We start from the raw sequence: 21,388 nt of genomic DNA on the forward strand, positions 1-21,388 counted from the left end.
AGGCCAAGGTTTCCTGTTGCTGTGGCTGAAAAGCTGATAAAACTACGTGCTATTCATCATAGGCAGTTCATTGCTAATACAGCATTCCCTAGGTCATGATGTGGCAGATCCCAGTTAAGGTTTATATGTGAGAGCTGTCATATCAGCACATTGCCTCCCATAGCAGAATTGTGATTTTTTTTTTTTTTTGTGAGTCACCTGTTATGAAGTTGTATCATTAATATCTCAAGGTGCAAGTTGCTCGTTCCTCTAGGCACTAGCAGTGCTTATAGAGGAGGAAGGCCTTGGATGCCATTCTCTGTTTTAGCAAAGGATGACTTGCATTATGATGTTATCTAGGGCTGGAAAGTACGACTAATTAATTTGATTACCATCACTACTGGCTCCGTTTCCACTCTTTTTCCAATATATTCGACAAATTACCAAAAGTGTCCAGAAATTAAGAATTCCAGGAAGACTACACTGTGGGGAATCACTGGACTTCTCAGATACTGTTTCAGGTTGCAAGTGGACAGAGTGTGGTACAGGCCCTGCCTTTGAGCCGGAGGAGGTCAGTCATCTGATTACTTGGCAAGATGGCCGCTGCAGTCCCACCTTCCTCTCTTCTCTTCCTCTGCCTCAGTCACATATCAGCTTGGCTACAGGATTTGGGTGTGCCACAGTCTACTGGTATTTAAAGAAGAGGTACATCAAGCTGTTTCACTGGCAGTTTCGCATCTTGAATTTATGTGACAATTAGTATTCCTGTAGTGTGTTAATGTCACTACAGGCTGAGGGGCTGCGTTTCTCTGTGATCGTAATATTAATTAAGTAGTCAAAGAATATTTAAAATGGCAGTATTCAATATAAACTATATATATACAATATAAACTGAGCACACATAAAAATACCTCTGACCTCATATAAATACTACAGATCTATTTAACACAAATAAAATCTTTTGACCATATAGTAACAGAAGCCTCGAAGTATCAGAATTTCCCATCTGTCCTACTGCTCAGAGTGTAGCCAAAAAGATAGGCCTGTAATGAAGGCCTGCTTGTATTATACATAATAAGAAAATGTAGCCAAGAAGAAAGGCCTGTAATGAAGGCCTACTTGTATTATATGTGATAAGAAACTGTTCATTATTACTTTAGGTAGAAGGCTAACGATTCTTAGAATGAGCACCTGCTACACATCATGAGAAAAAGGAGGAGCTACAAGACACTTCAAGGTCCTTATGTACATACTTTGCAGAAAGGGAGGACATTAATTGCCTCCAGCAACATCCTTATCTTGCTGAGGTGTATAGCAAACAATTACCAACACCAAAATATTGAGAAACTAGGGGAAAGGTAATGTGGGCCAGGGTCCCCACGACTACCGACCCATAAGCCCCCTACCCAAATTAGACCACCTACTCAAAAGATAGAGGCAGAGAAAGGAACTGAGCATGCGTTCTATTTTGCATACTAGGCAAAGAAATATGAACCAATTATTGTAATGGGGAGTGTACGACTTTTTGTAATTTTTTTAACATTTGTGTATAAATATGACAAGAGAACCAGCGTTAGGTGTGCCTGATTTGAGGAACTATCCTCCTGACACCCAGCGCTGCAATAAAGGAAATGCCTGCTTCTTAATGCTAAATTGGTGTTAAGGAGTTTTCTTTCATTCCCGAATTTCAGTGACAAGAGGAGCTCTGCTAACACAGTTTGAACACTATAATTTTGCCTTGTGAAGACTGTGAAAAGTACAGACATGTCTAAAACAGACAACAGACTTGCTTTGTCTAGTTGCTGCCAGATGCTAAACCAAACAGTCCCTAAATTAATTTCAGTTCCTTCCTTCCTTAGACACTGAGATACTTATGAGGTGTTACGAATGGTCTGCTTTGTTGTGGCAAGTTTGCAGAGGATATAATTTTTCACATATGACTTGGCATCAACAAGATTTCCTCTTCTGTTTCATCTGTAGTATGCTATGTTTCTCAAACAGCCAATGTCTTCCTCTGCCATAAATTGAGGTTCAATAAATGGGGAAAAACTTAGTAGATCTTGGTTTCTTCCAATGTGTGTCCAGCAAATATGTGAAGCATGGCTTTAGAGCTGTATAACTCATGAGTCCAGCTGCTTTGTTTTGTTCCTGTTTTGTTTCACCTTTTGGTACCTTTCCATTCATGTAATATGTGGATCGTAGAGCAACTGCAGGAATTTACCTGTTTTTCTCAAATGCTTGAGAATCAACGAAGTGACATCTTTTTTTGTGCAAACAATTACTACCTTCTTGGGAACTTTTGCAGTGGTGTGCCTTTGAATCTAGACAATTCATTCCTTAAAGCCAGTGTTTCTCCATCTTCCATCAGGAGATAACTATTGCTGCTGTGGTGACAGCTTGGAAAAAAAATCCATTTAAAAAACCATTCCATTTAAAACTTTGGAAATGGTGAAGGAGTTAATCGTAATGTTGAATGAGATGCTCTGCTCAGCAAAGCTACAGGAGCACCAGCTAAGGACCTGGCTTATTGGTAACCTATACTTATGCATTAATAAATAGATATTTTATTTCTCTTGAGTACAGTGCCGTAGGGTGTTTTAAGTAGTATAATTAGTTTGCTATTAAATAGGCAAATATATTATTCTTTTATATGTGGATAGATAGATAGATAGATAGATAGATAGCAAGACTAGAAAGATAGTTGCCTTTTGCAAAACATAAACCAGATAATTTCATTGAATAATTTAATGATCTAACTGGAAACCTCAGGAGCTAGAGGTTTGGAGGTTGCTTCTAGCCTATCAGCTCAGCCTGCTGGAAAAGCTGTTTCTCTAGACTAGTTTTTGGCAGAAAGATTTTATGTAACTTATATACTTAAAAATATATCACAGAGTTCTTACTGTTTCATAGAATCATAGAATGGTTTGGGTTGGAAGCAACCTTAAAGATCATCCAGTTCTAACCCCCTGCCATGGGCAGGGACACCCTCCACTAGTCCAGGTTGCCCAAAGCCCCATCCACCCTGGCCTTGAACACTTACAGGGATGGGGCATCCACAGCTTCTCTGGGCAACCTGCTCCAGTACCTCACCAACCTCCCAGGGAAGAATTTCATCCCAATATCTCATCTAAATCTCCCCTCCTTCAGCTTAAGGCCATTATCCCTTGTGCTGTCACTCCATGCCCTTGTTAACAGTCCCTCTCCAGCTTTCTTGTAGGCCCCTTTAGGTACTGGAAGGTGCTATAAGGTCTCCTCAGAGCTTTATGGATTAGATAAGAATTATTTTTTTCCTAATGACATTAATATTTAAAAGCTGACTGTTACATATATATTATCTAAATAAAATATAGTAGGAACATAGAACGATAGAATGGCTGTAGGACTTTGTCATTGGTTCTCCCTCAACTCTGTTCAGAATCAGCTTATCTTTAAAATACTTGGTAGGGCTTTACAGCAGCCACCCAACAAAGATGTCCAGAAAGATGATTGATCTCAGAGAAGAGCTGTGGCATATTTTACAAAGTCTTGTAGATTGAAATGAAACTGTGACCCACAGAAACAATTGTCTGGTGGTTTGGGGTTTTTTTGCAAGCTTGAGTGTGTTTACAAAGAGGAAATCTGGAGAAGAATATCCATTACTAAATGCAATTAAAGACGAGAGAAAATCAACAGCAACTTACTGCAATTCTTGTAAAGAGCTTTGCTAAACTCCTGGGAGTAGAAGCTACTGATGCTTCTGGTTCCAGAATTGTTCTTAATGATTTTATTACTCTATTCCCTGTTCTTCTAGTGAACTTCCCTTGATTCTAAAAATCACCAGACACATAGAACACTTTTGCAGACAAATGAAGTGGAGAAGCAAACTCAGAGGTCTTTTCGGTCCAGGCACCTTGGAGGAGGAATATCCAGCATGAAATTCTTACAGATCAGAGGGTGTTTACTGAGGCTGAACTATTTTGTGGAAGACAGGATTTTTTTCAATATTTGTAAGTTCTGCATGTATATTTGAATAACATGGTTGTTAGATATTTGTAAACTCTCTTCAGTATTTACTATAAGTTGTGATGTGGTTAGACATTCTATCAAAAATATTTCCTTATTTATTGTATCAAACATCAATGTATGTAGGATTCAAAGAGCTGAAGTAGGTCATACATTTTTTAGGATAGGGGGTTTTTTTATAAAGAATCCTCCCACAGAATTTTGAAGGTTATTTCCCTTGCAAATTCATACTCATGAGGAAATGCGGCTTTGTCTTCATTATCAAAGATATTACCAGCAGGGATTAGAAATGAAAGGACATATAATGACTAAACCGAGTTTGAGCAATTTGTATAGGGATTGAGTCTATTCTGCAGATTTTAATAATGCACCTATTCTGTGGAAAATAAGGGATTCCATTTTCCATAGCCACCTCTCTGACATTTTTGGCTCAATCTACGTTAATTTAAATAAGACAAAAATTTAAAATTATACATGGCTGTATTACCAGTGTATTTTTTCCATATTTATAAAACTATTTTAATAACTTTTTCACTGAAGTAATTGTTCTTCTGTATTTTTAGTACCACATTCCAAATGGAAATATTTTTCTATATATAATTTCTTATTTATAGAACAATTAAGTTAATAAGATATTATGTTATTCTTTCAGAGTGATTCTAAGGACACAAAGAACTTGAAAGGTGAGCTCAGAGGGCATAGCGAGTTAAACTGCAGTCATTAGTATTTTGTCTATACTACACTGTTTTGCTTCCAGTAACCCTAAATGTGCAAGTTTGCAAATCAATGTTTTCTTTACATGTATGTTATACAAAATTATAGAAGATGCAAATGCCTGACAAAAGATTTTTTCCTATCCTACTCGCACAGGAAAATGTAAGTGACTCTTAATGTGAATATTAACTAATCCCATAGAACTGAAAATCTAGCTTTAATGTGCAATGTGGATTTGCAGACAACCCCTCAGAATACTTTTGTGAAGAGAAACAACCTTGAAGCATGTTTATGATGTTGTTTTCACACTGATTGTACAGAGAACATTACTGACCACTGTAATTAGGTTTATAATTGAAGGCTTTTTAAAGATTTTGTAACACTCCTGTGCTCAAAGCCATAAGATTTCAAAGCAATCTAGGATTTCGGAGTATGTTTCTAAGGCTGTTCTGCTCTTTCTAAAAGCCAGCTATGCAGCAGTTCGAATATGGTGCATTCCTGTCTCCACTGCTGCAATTTCAGAATATTTTGCATTCAGTGGCATGAAGACCAACATTTGTTTGATTAAAAAAGTTTGATAAGAAAAAAAAAAAGAAAAAGCCTGCTCTACTTTTAGTATAGTATATTTGTTAACTTGTGTCAAATTCTTTGTGGTTGTAAATCAGACAAGATCAAATGTGTGGTCTTAGTCATCTCTGATCTGTGGTAACCTTTCCCTTTCTGTTTCCATGTATCATGTTTGAGGTGACACTGATCTCCCAAGAATCACATGCCCCAATTTTCATCTAGCACTGCTGTAACTCTGGTAAAGCCATTAAGTGATAATTTTTCTATATGCAAGAAGGTATCTGTGCTCAGCATCATTGAGATACAGTTATGGCACAGGCAGGCTTTTTTCACATGCCTGATATAATCTTGAGAATATATTGTGCCACAAAACCGTTAGAACGTAGAGAAGACAAGCAGAGATTGTGCAGGGTTTGAGATTGTTCAGGCTTTAACAGCAATCGGAGGAGGATGAGGCACTAGTTTTAAGCAGACATGGTCAGCTCTGCAGTGAGGTGGCTGACAAGCTCTGGGACACTCTGGCTTGGTTTCTCCGTTCTGAAATGGGGAAGGGCAGTGGGGGCACTAACAGCGTGGAGGTAATGACCTAGTAAACAGTTCTAGCTCTGGGCATCATGAATATGTGTTCATCTGTCTCGCTTCTGGGATGAGAGCAACCAATTCATTCCCAGCTGTTTCTGGAGAGTAATCCTAGGCAAAAGGGAAGAAGCCTGGCCCCATAAAGTGCTGACTTGAGGTGTTTGTGTCATTCCTTGCAGACTGCCTGCTCATCATGTCTTCCATCCTTAGGAAGAGGAAGAAATTTGGCAGTTCTGACATGGAGGAATCTGAAGTGACAGATGAACACACGGATGGGGAGGACTCCATGCTGGAAACACCTGACAGCCTCCAGGGTACACTCAGCACCAAGGTGCAGCCACCCAAAAGCAACATCTTTGCAAGACGTGGGTGGTTTGTGATGGGTGATAGTGACAAGGACATGGCTCCCATGGACTCCTTTTACCAGATGGATCACCTGATGGTACCTTCTGTTATCAAATTTCATGCCAATTTGGAGAGGGGGAGACTTCACAAGTAAGTTTGCCTTGTAAGATCTGGTTGTAATGAACAGTTTGACAACTGCAGACTGTGTTTCTTGGAGCAGCATTTCTTCAGTTTCACTGTTTTCTATGCCACAATACGGAGTGTTGCATCTGAAAAAGACAATAGCTGTTGTCTCTTGGCATGTCTGAAAATTCAGTCCATGGATATTTTGCCCACAATTAGCGGTAGGCCTTAATTCACTTGCATGAGACTGTTCAGTGAATGGACATCACTCAGAATGAGAACATGGGATTGCCTGGCTCCCAGGCCGGCAGTTAGACTGCCATATTTCAATGCCTCTTTTAAGTCTTTTTCTCAACTTTTCAGCAACAGACACATAATTTTATCAGGACAGTTGCTTGCAGACTCTGTTGATCTTGTGGACTTTGCAGATCCATCTATACTAATCTGTAGTGCTTACTATGTCGCAGAAGGAAATGAAAAATAGTATTCTGGTAGCTTATAAAAAGTCAGCTAAATATCTGACTTTAAGTAACTGAAATTTACCCTTCTATAGGCTCCTATCTACAGAGTCCATCACAGGCTACTCAGAAAAAGCTTTCAAATTTTATGACCACAGAAGGATCTTTGATGCTGTAGCCCAAGGCAACACAAGGGACCTGGATGTTCTGCTACTCTACCTTAATAGAACCTTGAAGCATCTCACAGATGATGAGGTCAAAGGTACCCTTTAGTGTCACATACCTTAAGTTGCCCTCTTCTTCCAGTAGTGCTCTTGAGATGAAAATAAAGAAATATAATTGTGTTAAGTGTCTGCAGGAGGTCCTCTAATAGCTGGTACTTCCGTATTGATTGGGGAATCCATTGATTGTAAGGTTACAGGAGAATTCAGAAAAATTGAAATTTTCTGTGAAAGCCTGAAGGAGTTTTCTTGTCTTTTGAAAAGAACCTCATTAATTCCTGCATGCCTGGGTGTAGATGGTAGATTTGTAATCACTTCTATGTAGCTGCAATTTTTTGTGTTACAGAGCCAGAAACTGGGAAAACCTGCTTACTGAAAGCCATGCTGAATCTACATGATGGGAAAAACGATATCATTCCCTTGCTGCTGGATATTGCAAGGAAAACTGGAACTCTGAAAGAGTTTGTTAATGCAGAGTATACTGACAACTACTACAAGGGTAAGAGAAATGGCTGCTACAGTGTTGTAGAAAGTACTCTTGGTGCTAAGACTGAAGATGGGGTTAGGCAGGGCTCTCAAACAGTCTTCTGCATGAGGCTTTATGCCTGAGGATGCAGCATGCCAAAGTTGCAGCACGTGATTAACAATCAGTGCATTCATGCTAGGGCAGTGTTTTGTTAGGTGCAATATTCTGCCATTTTTGATATACGGTGATTTAATAGCAAGTTCAGGAGACTTGCATTTGCTGTCTGTGCCATCTTTTTTTGTTCAGTTCTCGAGCTTTTTAGTCTGCAAAGCTCTCGGTTCCACCATCTTACATGGAGCTGAATGAATCATGGTGCCTGAAAGCTCTCAGTCTGTATTAAATGTTGAAGATTTCTGACTGATGAGTGTCTCTGTAGGCCAGACTGCGCTTCACATCACCATTGAGAGAAGGAACATGTGCCTGGTGAAGCTCTTGGTCCAGAACGGAGCAGATGTTCACGCAAGAGCCTGTGGGGAGTTCTTCAGGAAAACCAAAGGGAAACCTGGCTTTTATTTTGGTAGGAGTGAGCACAATATGAGCTTTATTGATTGGTGTTATCCTAGCATTATTTCAAGTGCAAGCTGTTAAATAATCGTGTATGTGCGACTGGAGGTTCAGAAGTACCAGATGGGCTGTTCCACCACTTAGTCCAAATATTTACTCCCAAAGGCTGAGATTATAAAGAGACACAGTTGGTAGTCTGATGGTGTTCAGTGTGAGTTTGGTGTCTGCATCCCTTTGTTTTCTGGGCACTGTATCCTTTGAAATTTTGAACCTTCTGCTAGCTCTCCTTTCAGTGCTTTTCTAAGCAGCCGTGTTTCTGTGACGTAGTTAAACTGGAGGAAATGTGATTCTAACAGCTGTCACAAGAATTAGTGCTATATCAGACAGAGAAATTCACCTCTTATCACATTGTTTTCATCTTCCACCATGAGCTTCTTTCTGTTTATGCACATGTAGTAATGGGCTTTCTGACCACTTATTCCCATTGTGTGCCCACAGGGGAGCGGCCTTTGTCCCTGGCTGCCTGCACCAACCAGCTCTGCATTATGAAATTCCTCCTTGAGAACCCCTACCAGGCAGCCAACATCGCCGCTGAGGACTCCATGTGGAATATGGTCCTGCACACATTGGTGGAGATTGCAGATCATGCTAAGGATAATACCAAGTTTGTGACCAAGATGTACAATAACATATTGATCCTTGGTGCCAAAATTAATCCAATCCTGACACTAGAAGAACTCACCAGCAAGAAAGGGCTGACTCCATTAACTCTTGCAGCCAAAACAGGGAAGATAGGGGTAGGTGAGCAAATGTGTTTCTGTCCCATTACTGTATCAAGTTACACAGAGTACATGCAAAACATTTATGCAGGACAGATTTTATCACTGCTTATTGTTGGGGCCTTTTAGTTAAGAGGAACTGTTGCTGCAGTTTAACGTGCACAGCTGCATAGTCCTTAAAGGCTACAAAGTGTGTGTGTGTGTCTGTGCCCAGCTGGCATTATTCATATACCACCGGAATGCAAGGCAGCCCAGGCAGAAACAGAAGGTGAGTCTCTGCTGTCATCTGAACTGCTAGAGGCCTTGTACTTTTGACTGGCTGATATAACTCATCTCCTGGCAGTCTCCATTCAAAATGACTGTATGCTCAGAGATGTGTAACATATATCTCTGTTCTTCTCTTGCAATTTTGAAACAGATAATGGCAAGTTGTAAGTGTTATTTGTATTTCTCATCTTCCAGCATCCAGTGAGAAAATTAATTTTGTTTACTTCAGACTTTGATCTCTGCAGCCCCTCAGTGGGTTGACTTCAGCACAGTTAAACTAGGGAGAAATTAGCCATCCTGTCTTGTGGAGATACTGAGGAACTAGAAGTCCATTAGCACTGAAATGTTGCTTGTATTGTTCTTTTGCAATTAGATTTTCACTTACATCCTCAGACGAGAGATCAAAGACCCTGAGTGCAGACACTTGTCTAGGAAGTTCACTGAATGGGCTTATGGACCTGTCCACTCATCTCTTTATGACCCATCCTGTATAGACACATGCGAGAAAAATTCAGTGCTCAAGATTATTGCCTACAGTAGTGAAACACCAGTGAGTATGCACCTCCTTGGCATTTTATTCACAGGCTGGGGCACTGCACACAATGTCCCTTCCTGAGTTTAAGGGTACTAGAGGGAACATTTGCTCAAGACGAGTATCATTTGCTGTTTCCAGAGCCTGGTACATACTGGTCCCGTCATGATTCTCCTCTTTCTCCTTCCACTCAGAACCGTCAGGAGATGCTGCTGGTGGAACCCCTTAACAGACTGCTGCAAGACAAGTGGAACTGGTTTGTCGAACACTTATTTTACTTCAACTTCTTTGTCTATACCATGCATATCATTATTCTCACCGCAGCTGCTTACTAGAGACCTGTACAGAAGAAGGAAAAGGTATGTTAGTCCTGTTATATATGAGGGGAACCACCCACTGCGTGATGTCCCAGATCTGCTTCCCATTTGAATCTGTGCTCCTAATATCAGAATTTTCCTCTTTCCCGAAGGCAGGAGGGAGATTTTGACCCTGCTTGCTTCTCAGTCTTGCCCCCTTGCTGCAACACAAACAACTTGTCCCCCCAGAAATGTAGTTGCTTTCAGCTGCTGGCAAGGCCAAGTCTTTCCTATCCCCAGTCCTGCTGAACATATCTACGTTCCTGTCTTATACAGCCTCCCTTCATGTTTGGTCACAGCACTGGGGAATGTTTTTGAGTGACTGGAGAGATCCTGAGTGTAGTGGGAGGCCTCTACTGTTTTTTCAGAGGGGTAAGATATTTGAAACTTTTCCTTTTTGCACTTTTGTTAGATGTAGGAGAGAACCAAATGTGCCTTTCCATTCATTAGAATTGGCTGCTAAGATAATCCATGTTTTAGTCAAGAGCTACACATCTTTTTCCTTGGCCTGATTAGGAGTTCTCAGGTTACTAATGAGCTAAGGTACAGTTTGATCTATTGTATAAAAAAAGATGATCCTTAGAAGTCAATAAGCATCTCAGCAACTAGCCTGGCCCAAGCTTAAGAATGGGGTATTGCAAACAGCCTCTATTAAAGATTACCTGTCTTAGCTTAAAGTCCCCCTGCTTCCTCTTGGCTGCCAATGGAGAGCGGACAGTGAATCACAAGTCCTCAAACCAGTGACCGAATAGGTTGGTGTCTTCAGAAGAGACACCAGATGTAAGAGAAGTCTAGTGGTACTGGAAGAGTCCTCCCTATAAATCTTGCACCAGTGTTGGTTTTGAGCTGTTCTTGAGATACTTTATAGGTATCAGCTCCCTGGTAATAGGTATCAGTGCTTAGTTGATGTGTTCACATGGGATACTTAATCCCTCCTTGGATGCAAACCTGGTCTTCATTCTCCCCCCCCCCCCTTTTTTTTTTCATATACAGTATTTCATGCAGAGGCACCTGTCATTCAAGATGCTGATAGTTGACAGCTACAGTGAGGTTCTTTTGTAAGCTCCAATATCTTTGATTGCATTTCAGCATCAAACAGATGAATGTATGAGACCTGTAGCTTTGGCTGAAGCCACTTGTAATAGGTAGATGCTTTGCTATAATTTCCTGGGTCCTTACAAAATACTTACCAGTGGATATCATAGCACTTGAACAAGTGGGTCTGGATCAGTAACGTCCTTTGGAGGTAAAGCAAACGAAGTGTCTAGAAGTTCAGTTACTGTGTCATGCAGCAGAGTTAGGAATAGACCTCCAAGTTGGACTTGCAATCAAGTGCATGCATTGGATGTGCAGAAATCCTCCCATTCCTAAAGGGAGCTTTGCCTCTCCATAGTTTGGGCCCTTTCTCTTCCCAGCTGGAATGTAGCTGAACAGGGCAATATCATGGGCCCATGGAAAAAGAGGGAGTGCTGAAGAAATAAGTGTTTTTAAGGACTTTTCTTCCCTCCAGTCACAAAGAAGAACAGGGATGAGACTGCAGAAGTTTGTATGTGGGGAAACCGAGGAGTTCGCAAGAGGAACTGTAGGGTTTAAGAAGGAAAACAATGAAGGGAAAAGAGGAAGTGTCGGCCAAGGCTCCTTTGTGTTTTTGAGAATCCCTCATTCTGCTGTATGCCTCATGGGGCTCCTCTGTTCCCACCACCTGTGGCCAACTCAGCACTCTGCATTCAGACCATGCTTGTCTTTCAGCTTTGTTCACTCCCTGCTCCTCCTGAGCTCTGTGGTGCTGTACTTCTGTGGCCAGGAACTGTACGTGGCTTCCATGGTCTTCTCCTTGGCGCTGGGCTGAGCTAACATGCTGTACTACACCCGTGGCTTCCAGCAGATGGGCATTTACTCTGTCATGATTGCCAAGGTCAGTCCAGTGAGTGGGTGATGGGGGCAGCAGAGTGCTCAGATCAGGACGCTGCTGCCAACAGCCCCGTTTCCACATCTACCTCCATGATGCCACTGGGAAATCTCATTGCACTCTGCTATACTTAGCCATCATTTTCTGGGTGAAGTGATACAATTTATGTATAAAAACCTCCTGCTCCTCATCCATACGTTTCATAGAAGTCTTGATATTATTACCTGCCATGCTTCAAAATAACTACATTTGGATAGGCATGGATGAAAGTAGACTGAGAACAGTGCAAACTGGTCTGGTGTGAAATGGCACAGCTTTCTACCAGCTGGAAATTTCTTTAGCTGCAGTTTAAATGTTACCAAACAGAGCAATTAGCTAAGAGGCAGTAGTTGGCTAATAAACCTCTGTATATGCTGTAGACAGCTAGCCCAAGAGGGGAAGAAAGCTGCAACTGTCTTAATGTGGTTTGTACTCACAAAGATGAAACTGTTTGGCATGCATATGTTTTGCACGTGTGTAAACTGTTGCATGAATAACAGAGAAAAATGTTTTCTGTATTAAAGTTTATTATCTCAGCAGGATAAACAACAGTTCAATGCATGAACAGTGAGTTCACAGCAAATAGCCTCTTGAGCTGAAGCATTATTTTCTACCAGTTTTTGTTGCAGTTTATATTCAAGTGTTAGCAATATAAAAATATTCTGTTTCCATGTTACAGATGATCCTTAGAGATTTATGTCGCTTCATGTTTGTCTATCTAGTGGTCCTCTTGGGATTTTCTACAGGTAATATCATGCTTGGAGTTACTTTTTGTTATCTTAAAGAATCTCAGAAAATTTTATTTTTCAAGTGGCTTAGACTTTTTGTTTCCAACTAAAAACTAACAAGTTAACCTAATTACAAAAAAATCTCCTCAGAATAACAATTATGTGTAGTCATTTCATACAGCTTTTCATCCCTGGGTCTCAACTACTTTGCAAAGCTGAATAGAAAAACAGTCATCCTAGTCTATCTAGGTAAAACTGAGTCAACACCTTCTGAGAGGGTGTCAGTTATGGGGAATATTTTATAGAGCAATTTCACTAGGGACAATGCACCATGAAGATAACGTCTTACCTTTATGCTCATTTTCATTGCTTGCAATGGAATTGTGATCTCGCATTGTATTTTTATCCTGCATATGTGATTCTTCTTTTGCAACAGCTGTGGTGACTTTAATTGAAGATGACAATGAGGGGCAAGACACAAATAGCTCTGAATATCCCCAATGCTGCCATACGAAACGAGGCCGCACATCCTACAATAGTCTGTATTAACCTGCTTGGAGCTTTTCAAGTTCACTATTGGGATGGGGGACCTGGAGTTCACAGAGGACTACAGGTTCAAGTCTGTGTTTGTCATCCTTTTGGTTCTCTATGTCATCCTTACATACATCCTCCTGCTCAACATGCTTATTGCACTGATGGGGGAAACTGTGAGCAAAATTGCACAGGAGAGCAAGAGCATCTGGAAACTCCAGGTATGTTGGTTCTGTGAAGCTGCTATCCAAGAAGGAGGGTGCAGGGAATCATAAGAAATTTTGGAGAGAATCTTTAGGAACTGACATGCTTCTAAATAAAAGGTCACTGCTTCTTTGATTCCCCTAAACAGTTCCAAAAAAAAGTATATTATTTCCTTTTCCATGCATATTCGATGTTTTGCCTGAGCAGATGTTCCCAGCGTTCCACAGATGTTCAGAATTTAAGAAAAGAAGTACTTTTGTAATTAGACAGAATTATTTGGGTTTTTGATGATGGAAAATCCTGATCAGAGTATGAAGACAGGGATTATGCAAGGGGAATCTTAAAGGCACATCAACTTTTGTTTGAGGTAAGAAAGGGAACTTCACAAATCTAATGACAGGGCAGTAATTTAGCATTTCAAATGGCATCTTAACAGAGGTGATATTTTAGATATGGATACGATGCCTGCTCTAAGATGGTGACAATGATAAATGATCAAGGTTTTTAAAATAAAGGCAGAATTCAGGATTGGTATGACTTTGAAACGGCAGCCTCTCAGTGGTCTGCTTTCTTTTACCTGGTAGAGAGCCATCACAATCTTGGATATTGAAAACAGCTACTTGAACTGTGTGAGGCGCTCGTTCCGGTCTGGGAAGCAAGTCTTGGTGGGGGTCACACCTGACGGCCAAGATGATTACAGATGGTGCTTTAGGTAACCTGTTTGTATGTCAAATGAACAATCCTTTATAGACAAACAACATTAAGGTATCTGGTAATGGGAAGCGGAACTTTCCCCCTGGAGCACTCCGAAAAATAGTGCACTAACACTGTCTACAGTAGTCAGTTTAATCTGTTTTCTGGGTCAGATCTGAGGTGTGAGAGGTGGCAGTTTGTGATACAAACTCATCCTGGAGTTGTCTGGTGATCTTTATAATAGATTTTGGTTTTGTTGTTCTCTCTCCAGGATTGATGAAGTGAACTGGTCCACATGGAATACTAATCTGGGCATAATAACGAAGACCCTGGGTACTCTGGGGACCTTGGACGAAATCCCAGTTACTCTATTAAGCCTGGCAGAGGTGAGGGTTTCAGGGACCTAACTCCTATTATGGGCTACATACTGGCAATAGAAGCAGCAGTGATTAATTGTGAGAGGGCAGTCAGTTTTATGCACTTAATGATAATGGCTGTAGCTAAATTAATGGCATTTTCAGTCAGGACAAAATGTAAAGGATTAAGTGGGCTTGTTATCCACATAGCAGTTTTAGTCTCTGGAATAGAAGCCCCATAGATTCATCATTCTGATTGTAGATTTTACAAAACAGTGTATGATGGCAGCCAGATAGCCAAGAAGTTACTTTGGAGGCCCCAAACCCTATAGTTTGGGATCTCAGCATCCAGCGCAGAAGTATTTAACTGTATGATTAGTCTCTGCTGTACTTGCCAGCTGAAATATGGAAAACTCATGGAACAGTATGGGGAAGAAAACCACAAAGCCATTTCTTCCTGCTTCTTTCTTCTTTCATCAGCTTCCTATTTAAACCACTTGTATATTCTGGTTCTGTGGAGGGGAAAAAATTAACCGTTCCTTTCCTTTTTAGTTTCAGGGAAAAACTGGAAAACATTGGTTCTGCTTTTAAGAGATGGAAGCAGGAGAGAAGAGACTCAAAAACTACCAGAAGTCGTCAAATTGAAACCTATTTTGGAACCTTATTATGAGCCAGAAGATTCTGAGATGTTGAAGGAGTCTCTTCCAAAGTCAGTCTAATCTTATTTTATTTTTAAGAAGAAGGTTAATTCTAGTTGCCCATGTTGGTCCTCACAAGCAGGGCAATTAGAGCACTTCATTCATAGGAACAGGGATTTTTGGAAAAAGGTCAGAGGACTTAGGAAATTACTATGTGCAAGGATTCATTAAGTATGCTAAATAAACTACTTGTTGTTTAAGCTTGTGTCTTCATGGTTATTTTTAATACAAATCTGCAAGAAACTGTCTATACTACTTGGTTTATATTCACTTGGCTAGATATTTGCATCTAGGCTGTCTCATGAAGTGTTAGAAACAGTTCCCATAGGTTTTTTTTTTTGTTTTGTTTTATAAATAAATACATTGAGAATTTCCTACACTTCAGAGCTGTCTGTAAAGTAGCTAGCCCTTTTTTAGTGCAGATTTTTTTTCCAGTCTTCATCCATTTCTTTTACTCTTTGAAAGTGCTCTTGTGCATTTCTGAGATCTGAGCTGATATTGGCATTGTTAGCTAACAGGAGCTTCACTAAGTTTTGCAGGTGGCCAGTGATGGTGGATAGTCTGTTGATAATATGCAAAAACCAAAAAGTGCCTATAGAAAACCTGTTATCACTCAACACCCTCAACATAGTGGATTTCATACCTTCTGTCTGCTTTTAGATTCTCTTTCTTCTAAAAAGTATTTTTGTGAGCAGCTACAGACCCCAACTTTGTGGCTTGGCAGCCTGAAAAACTAACCCACCAAACTACTATGAAACTGGAGAATGACTCATAAAAGAGCAGTAAAAATCTCCAAGAGCCCAGAGATATGTTCCTGTGAGGAAAGTTTCTTGGAAAGCAGATAAATAAATGGGGACACAGTGAAAGAATACAAAAGTAATGAATGATCTAGAGATGTTGTTATTCTTTTCTCATAACACAAGAACAAATACACTCTGTGAAATTTTAAAGGTTGAATAGTCAAAATCAATGAAATATATGCTTCTTTTACACTGTCTGAGTAAACTCCAGAATTCACAGTTATTGTTACTGAGGCTAAAGGCTTAACAAGATCCCAAATTTGACATTTATTTAGATAACAGATGAACTTTGCACAAAGTAAGAGATAGTGGTTATAGAGAATATATGTTTTAAAGGTCAGATGTATAATAATGTATAATAATAATAATCGTGAAATCAGACAGGTTTTTTTTCTTGACTTTGACAGCAACAACAGGAAGAAAGAAATCTGGTGCTGCAAATCCATCTGGCTGGATTTACAAAGAGAATCAGGAAAGATATCTGAGAGGGAAAATAGGCAGATATTCCAAAACTACAGATAGTAGTCTTTCTCTCCTGGAAAGAGAGGAAAGAATAGGAGGAACTTTGGCATCCTCTTGAAAAGTGGCTGGACAGAAGGGAACTGAGGATAAGAAAATTTGTCTTATAGACAGCTGGCCCAATATTTCAGTGCTGGACCTGTGCAGATGTGTTGGGCAAGAAAAGGTACATTGTTTTACCTTCCTTCCTTGTTATGTATCTCTAAAGCACTTAGACTTAACAGCCTTTAATGCCCAAGTACAGCATGCATATACAAGTATCCTTAAGACAACAAGGTATTTAACCATGGGTTTCAGTTTCAGCATGTGCACTGTTTCTGTGGTTGCATTTGAAGTATGGTTGTGCTACAGCGCTCCTGTGAAATTGGGCCAGAGTGCGCAGCCTTTGCCAGGGAAAGCTCGTCATGCTTGGCCTGTGACGCATCCAGAGGCTGCGGTCAGAGAACATTCGTATGAGTCATTGAAGTTGAAAAGTGGTATGCTGGAGGGGTCAGTTGCAAATTATTGGGAAAATTGGAAATTAAAGACATAGAAAATTGAGCCAGCCTTTGAAAGATAATTTTCATCAATACATCCTGTAATTTTTCTGCATTTAGTAAGATACTGAAACATTCACTACTCTTAAAGAGAAGCAATTAGTATATATACATAGAGACTGCCCTTCACTGCTAACACTGTTAGATGAAGTTTTGGATTGTTTGACATCAGTTCTTTTACTGGGGTCAGGATTTCTCACAGTGCTCCTATCTCATAGGGTACTACAGCAATATATTTCAACAAAATCTTCAAGCATCCAGTTGCTTTATTTGAAATAGTAGCACCATCTAGAGGACTAATAATTCTTGTTTCTTTTGTTAACATCATTCAGGACAAACGTAGGGGTTTTTTTTAGAGAGTTTGTAGGGTATAACCAGAGAAAGTTTGTAACCAGCCAAAGGATTTGAAAGAATTGCTTGGAAAAAATTGGAATTTAAACCCAACAACCTTTGTCTCTGGTGGACAGGGAAACCACAAAAGAAGTTTAAAGTAGGCATGTTCCATTTCATACCATTACAAAGGTGTATCTCTAAATGCTTGGTAGCAGTCTCTATATAGGTTTCACTCAAGACTTCAGTATGCTCCATGCTGAACATGGCAAGAGACAATTCACGTGGAAAACAAGGCAGGCTGAGACAGCAAAATAATTTTTTATTAAAACTGTTAAGAATAAATGTAGAAAGGGGCTGACCAGAAAAACAGAGTTGATATTGTCTCCATGCCTTTGTGTGCCAGGACAAATTTATGTTTGAAAGCACACCAGGATGATTATATAGCTGGAAAGCATTTATGAAATTTCTTTATTCCCTGTGAGGGATCTATTTCTTACAATTATCAGCCTGGGTAGAGTCCTAACCCATTGCTTAAATTCTACCTTGATTTACATCAAGTGCCTATCGAGAAAGGTTGATCAGCTGCCCTGGGTAACCTGAACAGAATATAGATCTCTGCCTTCCTGTTGCTTTCTGCTTCAACAAGGTTACAAAGACTGCAGGGGACTTCTTAATAAAAAACTGAAATGCTAGAATTCAGAGTGAAAGCATACGTCAGTATAATGTTGTGGTTAAAAATGTAAATGCCCTATATTTGTGGAATAGGGTGGTGCTGGTGGGTTTTTTGGTTGCATTTTTTAAATCCCTTAGTCTTCTCTGGGAAGCAAACAAAATTATCCCACTTTTCTAGAGTCAGTTACTACTAACCTCTCAGAATTTCCAGCTATATCATCAGTCAGTTACTGCAATGGGCAGAAATTTATTTCCCACAGCTGAGGAGGTATAGCTCGGCAGTGACTCCAATCCGGTGTTGCACACATTTATTTAGACTCAGCTGGCCAGGGCTTGCTTTGCCACAGTTGACTTCCTTCATCTTCATTCCACCTAGGTGCATAGAGTTGCTTTTGGAAATTGAGGTGTGTCTCTGTTTAGGCAGACTGGGTGGGATGCCTATAGGGGACATACTTGTCTCACTCTCACAGTGGAGGGCTGCAACTAACCCCCAGGGGAGAAAGGTGGCTTGTCAGGAAGTATTTCTGCTTTAAAAATAGCCTTGCTTGGACGAGCACCTTTCTATTCCTGCTGCTAGACACCGCCACTGGCTGAGGAGGAGCATGGCTTTGCAATAAATTACCTTTACTTGGGTTGTTTTGGGGAGGTTCTGCTCACTTTAGCAGACATACTTTGCATGGTCTTGCAGAATCCATGTCCTGAGCACCGGGGGAGTTGTTTAGTTGGAAGTTTGGTACTTATTTCACACTGAACATGGTTAGAAACAGCACATGGTTCCAATGCTGTTCCTTGAGGCTTGCAGGTGGTAAAAATCTGTCCTCTCACAGTTATTAGTCACATGAATTTGTGTCCACACTAAGTGCTTAATATGTGATGATCAGGTTCTGCAACTGTATATATCCATCAGCTCCCAGTAACCTCACTGGCTCAAAAGCAAAAGAAATGAAAGGTGGTGATGCACTCACCTCCTGTATGTGGGTGACAACTGTAATTAGCAATGACTGCAAATGTGTGTGGGATGGGAGATAGCAAGAAGAGACGAGCTGGATGAAGATGAGTTGGGCTACACCTCACTGGGAGTTGCAAATTGGCTGATGAACATCTGGAAAAGCAAAAATGCAATCTCAGTATTATACAGCATTGCCATACCTGAGATAGAACTTGTGTAGTCAGCCATGTAAATGGAACTGTTGTGTCTTTCAAGCTCCAATAATTTCTGAATTAGTTGAGAAAAACATGCATCCTACCTGAAAAACTCAGAGCCGCACAGCCTGTTGTTCGTGTGTGCTCATTGTGCCCTCTGCAACAGCTGGCATTGGATTCTGAATAGCCCTTGTCCTAATTAAACAGTAATGTTAATCCCCTGTCACGCAGCACATTGATAGTTTTTAGTGGGGTCCACGGGAGACACCAGGGCCCACAAGAGGGCCCCCACGCCATGTGCAGGGATGCTGCCTGGTACCTCTGGGGTACCCCATAACTGACTTGCCCAGGAAAGCCCCTCTCCGACACCACTGTCTTGCTTTGCTGCCTCTGATCGTTATTGAATATATCGAATCATATTTATCTTTGCCAAATGACAGCTAATCCTGTCACTCTTCTGTGGCATCTGTATCACACTAGCACGTTATTCAGTCATGCATCTTTGCTGGAGTCCTCAGTACTCAAAAATCCACAAGGCGTGTGCCCAGCAAGTGCTGCTCTGCTACAAATCACAGGGGAACCTGCCAACCCCATAGCCTTAAGGGATAAAGCTAGTGGACTCAGGTTCTGATGCCTGAAGTTTTCAGAACCCGTCAATAGGAATTCTGTACAGTGTTTTTGAATAAACTATCATGGTAAACCTTCCAAACTCAAAAAACTCCACGTACATTAAAAATCCCAGACAAGCTGATGTTCAGAGCAACTCACTGTCAGCCAGTGTCTTGGATATTTAAAACCAACTTGCATGTTTTGGTGCATTAGAGAGAATCCTCTTGCAAGGAAGGATACTTCGTAGAAGTCTCTTGCTCTATTAGGCAACAAGAATGGATTTATTAGGGCCTGGGAGGAAGAGGTCTTAATCGACACTGCCAGATGTGGCATAGACATCCTGGGTCTTTCTTGATGTGGTTAGAGGGCTCTGAAGTGCTTTCCATCACCCACAGCACACAGACTGGGATTACTTCTGACTCTGGAATAGTTTCCACAGAGAAAATATGGACCTAATTTCTCCTACATCAAATGTTAAACTGTACAAAGCACTCCAAAATTCATGGTGGGGAGTACCCTGTTTCTCTGGGAAGGAGGGGAAATCAAGCAAATGACCTCACTGGACTTACCTCTTTCTGGTGTGTTTGTGATACTGTGGCAGAGCTACATCACTATTAGTAACGCTTCCTGTTTCAGTATGCAGGCAATGAGTGGGCGTGAGGAGACATGAACATTTACAGAATCACCAAGGTTTTCAGACTTCATCATCATCCAGAAGAGTATTTCTTGGTCATTGTTATAATCAGGCTTTAAAATCAACATTTTAGTCACTTGAATGTTGGTATGAAAACTCATGTCACCTGGAATTGCCACATCAGCTGGCTATTCCACAGCCAGCGAGAACAACTCCCAGTTACAGGAACTGGAAGGAAGTGTCCTACTCACTTGGCCAGTAAGAGCAGTTTTAAGCTATGTCACTAAGTCAAAGTCATTTGTTTCCATGCTGACATAGTAGGTTTAGCCCAGACAGCTCCTCTTATTCCAAAGGGGAATGCAGACAATGAACCACCTGGAGAGAAGGGATCGTGTCCTGAGTTCCTGTTAGTCAGACAGGGAGAGCCAAGCGTGTTTAATTAGCTTAGAGGAAGACACAGGGAAGATGATGTCCCTCATTACCAGAAAGATACAGAAAAGTGGAGTTTAAGGCTGGAAGTAGGTGGAGGGTTCTCAAGAGACTGATTTGCAAGGACAAATGGAAACAGTTAGCTATATCTTAGCTAAGCACTGAATAACAGAAAATTGAAGCATTGACAAAGAGAGAAGATGATTTGCATAATAAAAGGAGGGTTAATCAGAATAATGAGTTGAAATTGAGACAGGAAAAATGTATCCTGAAAAGATGATCTTTCTATGCGAAACATACAACATGTGTCTGCCCAAAGAACTGCTTTTGGAAACACTGGAAGATTCAAACTTCAGCCCACATAAGCAAATATATCAAGTGCCATCCTGACTGCAGCAACATGGGACCTGCAGGTTTTAGCTCTCTTATTTTGGGGAACCAAAGTGTCTGAGGGTTTATTTCAACTGGTAGATGTTCACCTTCAATTCTGCTTCACTTATTTCCCAGAAAGAGCTTGACAAAAAGTGAAAAGGGCCTGCAAGGACTTTATTTTGTTACAGTTAGTTATCATCTCATATGTTGCTATAGTTGATGCAAAGTGTA

At 40.6% G+C, this 21,388-nt stretch overlaps 2 protein-coding genes across 2 annotated transcripts in view; both read left to right on the plus strand.

Annotated features, from left to right (window-relative positions):
• Nucleotides 1–5,729: 5,729 nt before the first annotated feature.
• On the plus strand, nt 5,730–15,097 carry LOC129215284 (transient receptor potential cation channel subfamily V member 1-like). Its single transcript, XM_054848093.1, is given in 13 exon segments — nt 5,730–6,336; nt 6,863–7,029; nt 7,335–7,487; nt 8,517–8,815; nt 9,438–9,614; nt 9,791–9,955; nt 10,229–10,324; nt 12,580–12,646; nt 13,065–13,171; nt 13,174–13,380; nt 13,948–14,075; nt 14,328–14,442; nt 14,965–15,097. Coding segments are annotated over 13 exon segments (2,022 nt in total). The 5' UTR covers nt 5,730–6,034; the 3' UTR covers nt 15,004–15,097.
• Nucleotides 15,042–21,388, plus strand: part of LOC129214985 (transient receptor potential cation channel subfamily V member 3-like) — a 34,780-nt gene continuing 28,433 nt past the window's right edge. The window contains exon 1 of the mRNA XM_054847448.1: nt 15,042–15,121. Coding sequence (XP_054703423.1) covers nt 15,099–15,121 — 23 coding nt within the window. The 5' untranslated portion in view covers nt 15,042–15,098. The remainder of the gene's footprint in view (nt 15,122–21,388) is intronic.

Source organism: Grus americana, chromosome 19 (genome assembly GCF_028858705.1).
Source record: "Grus americana isolate bGruAme1 chromosome 19, bGruAme1.mat, whole genome shotgun sequence".
NCBI lineage: Eukaryota > Metazoa > Chordata > Aves > Gruiformes > Gruidae > Grus > Grus americana.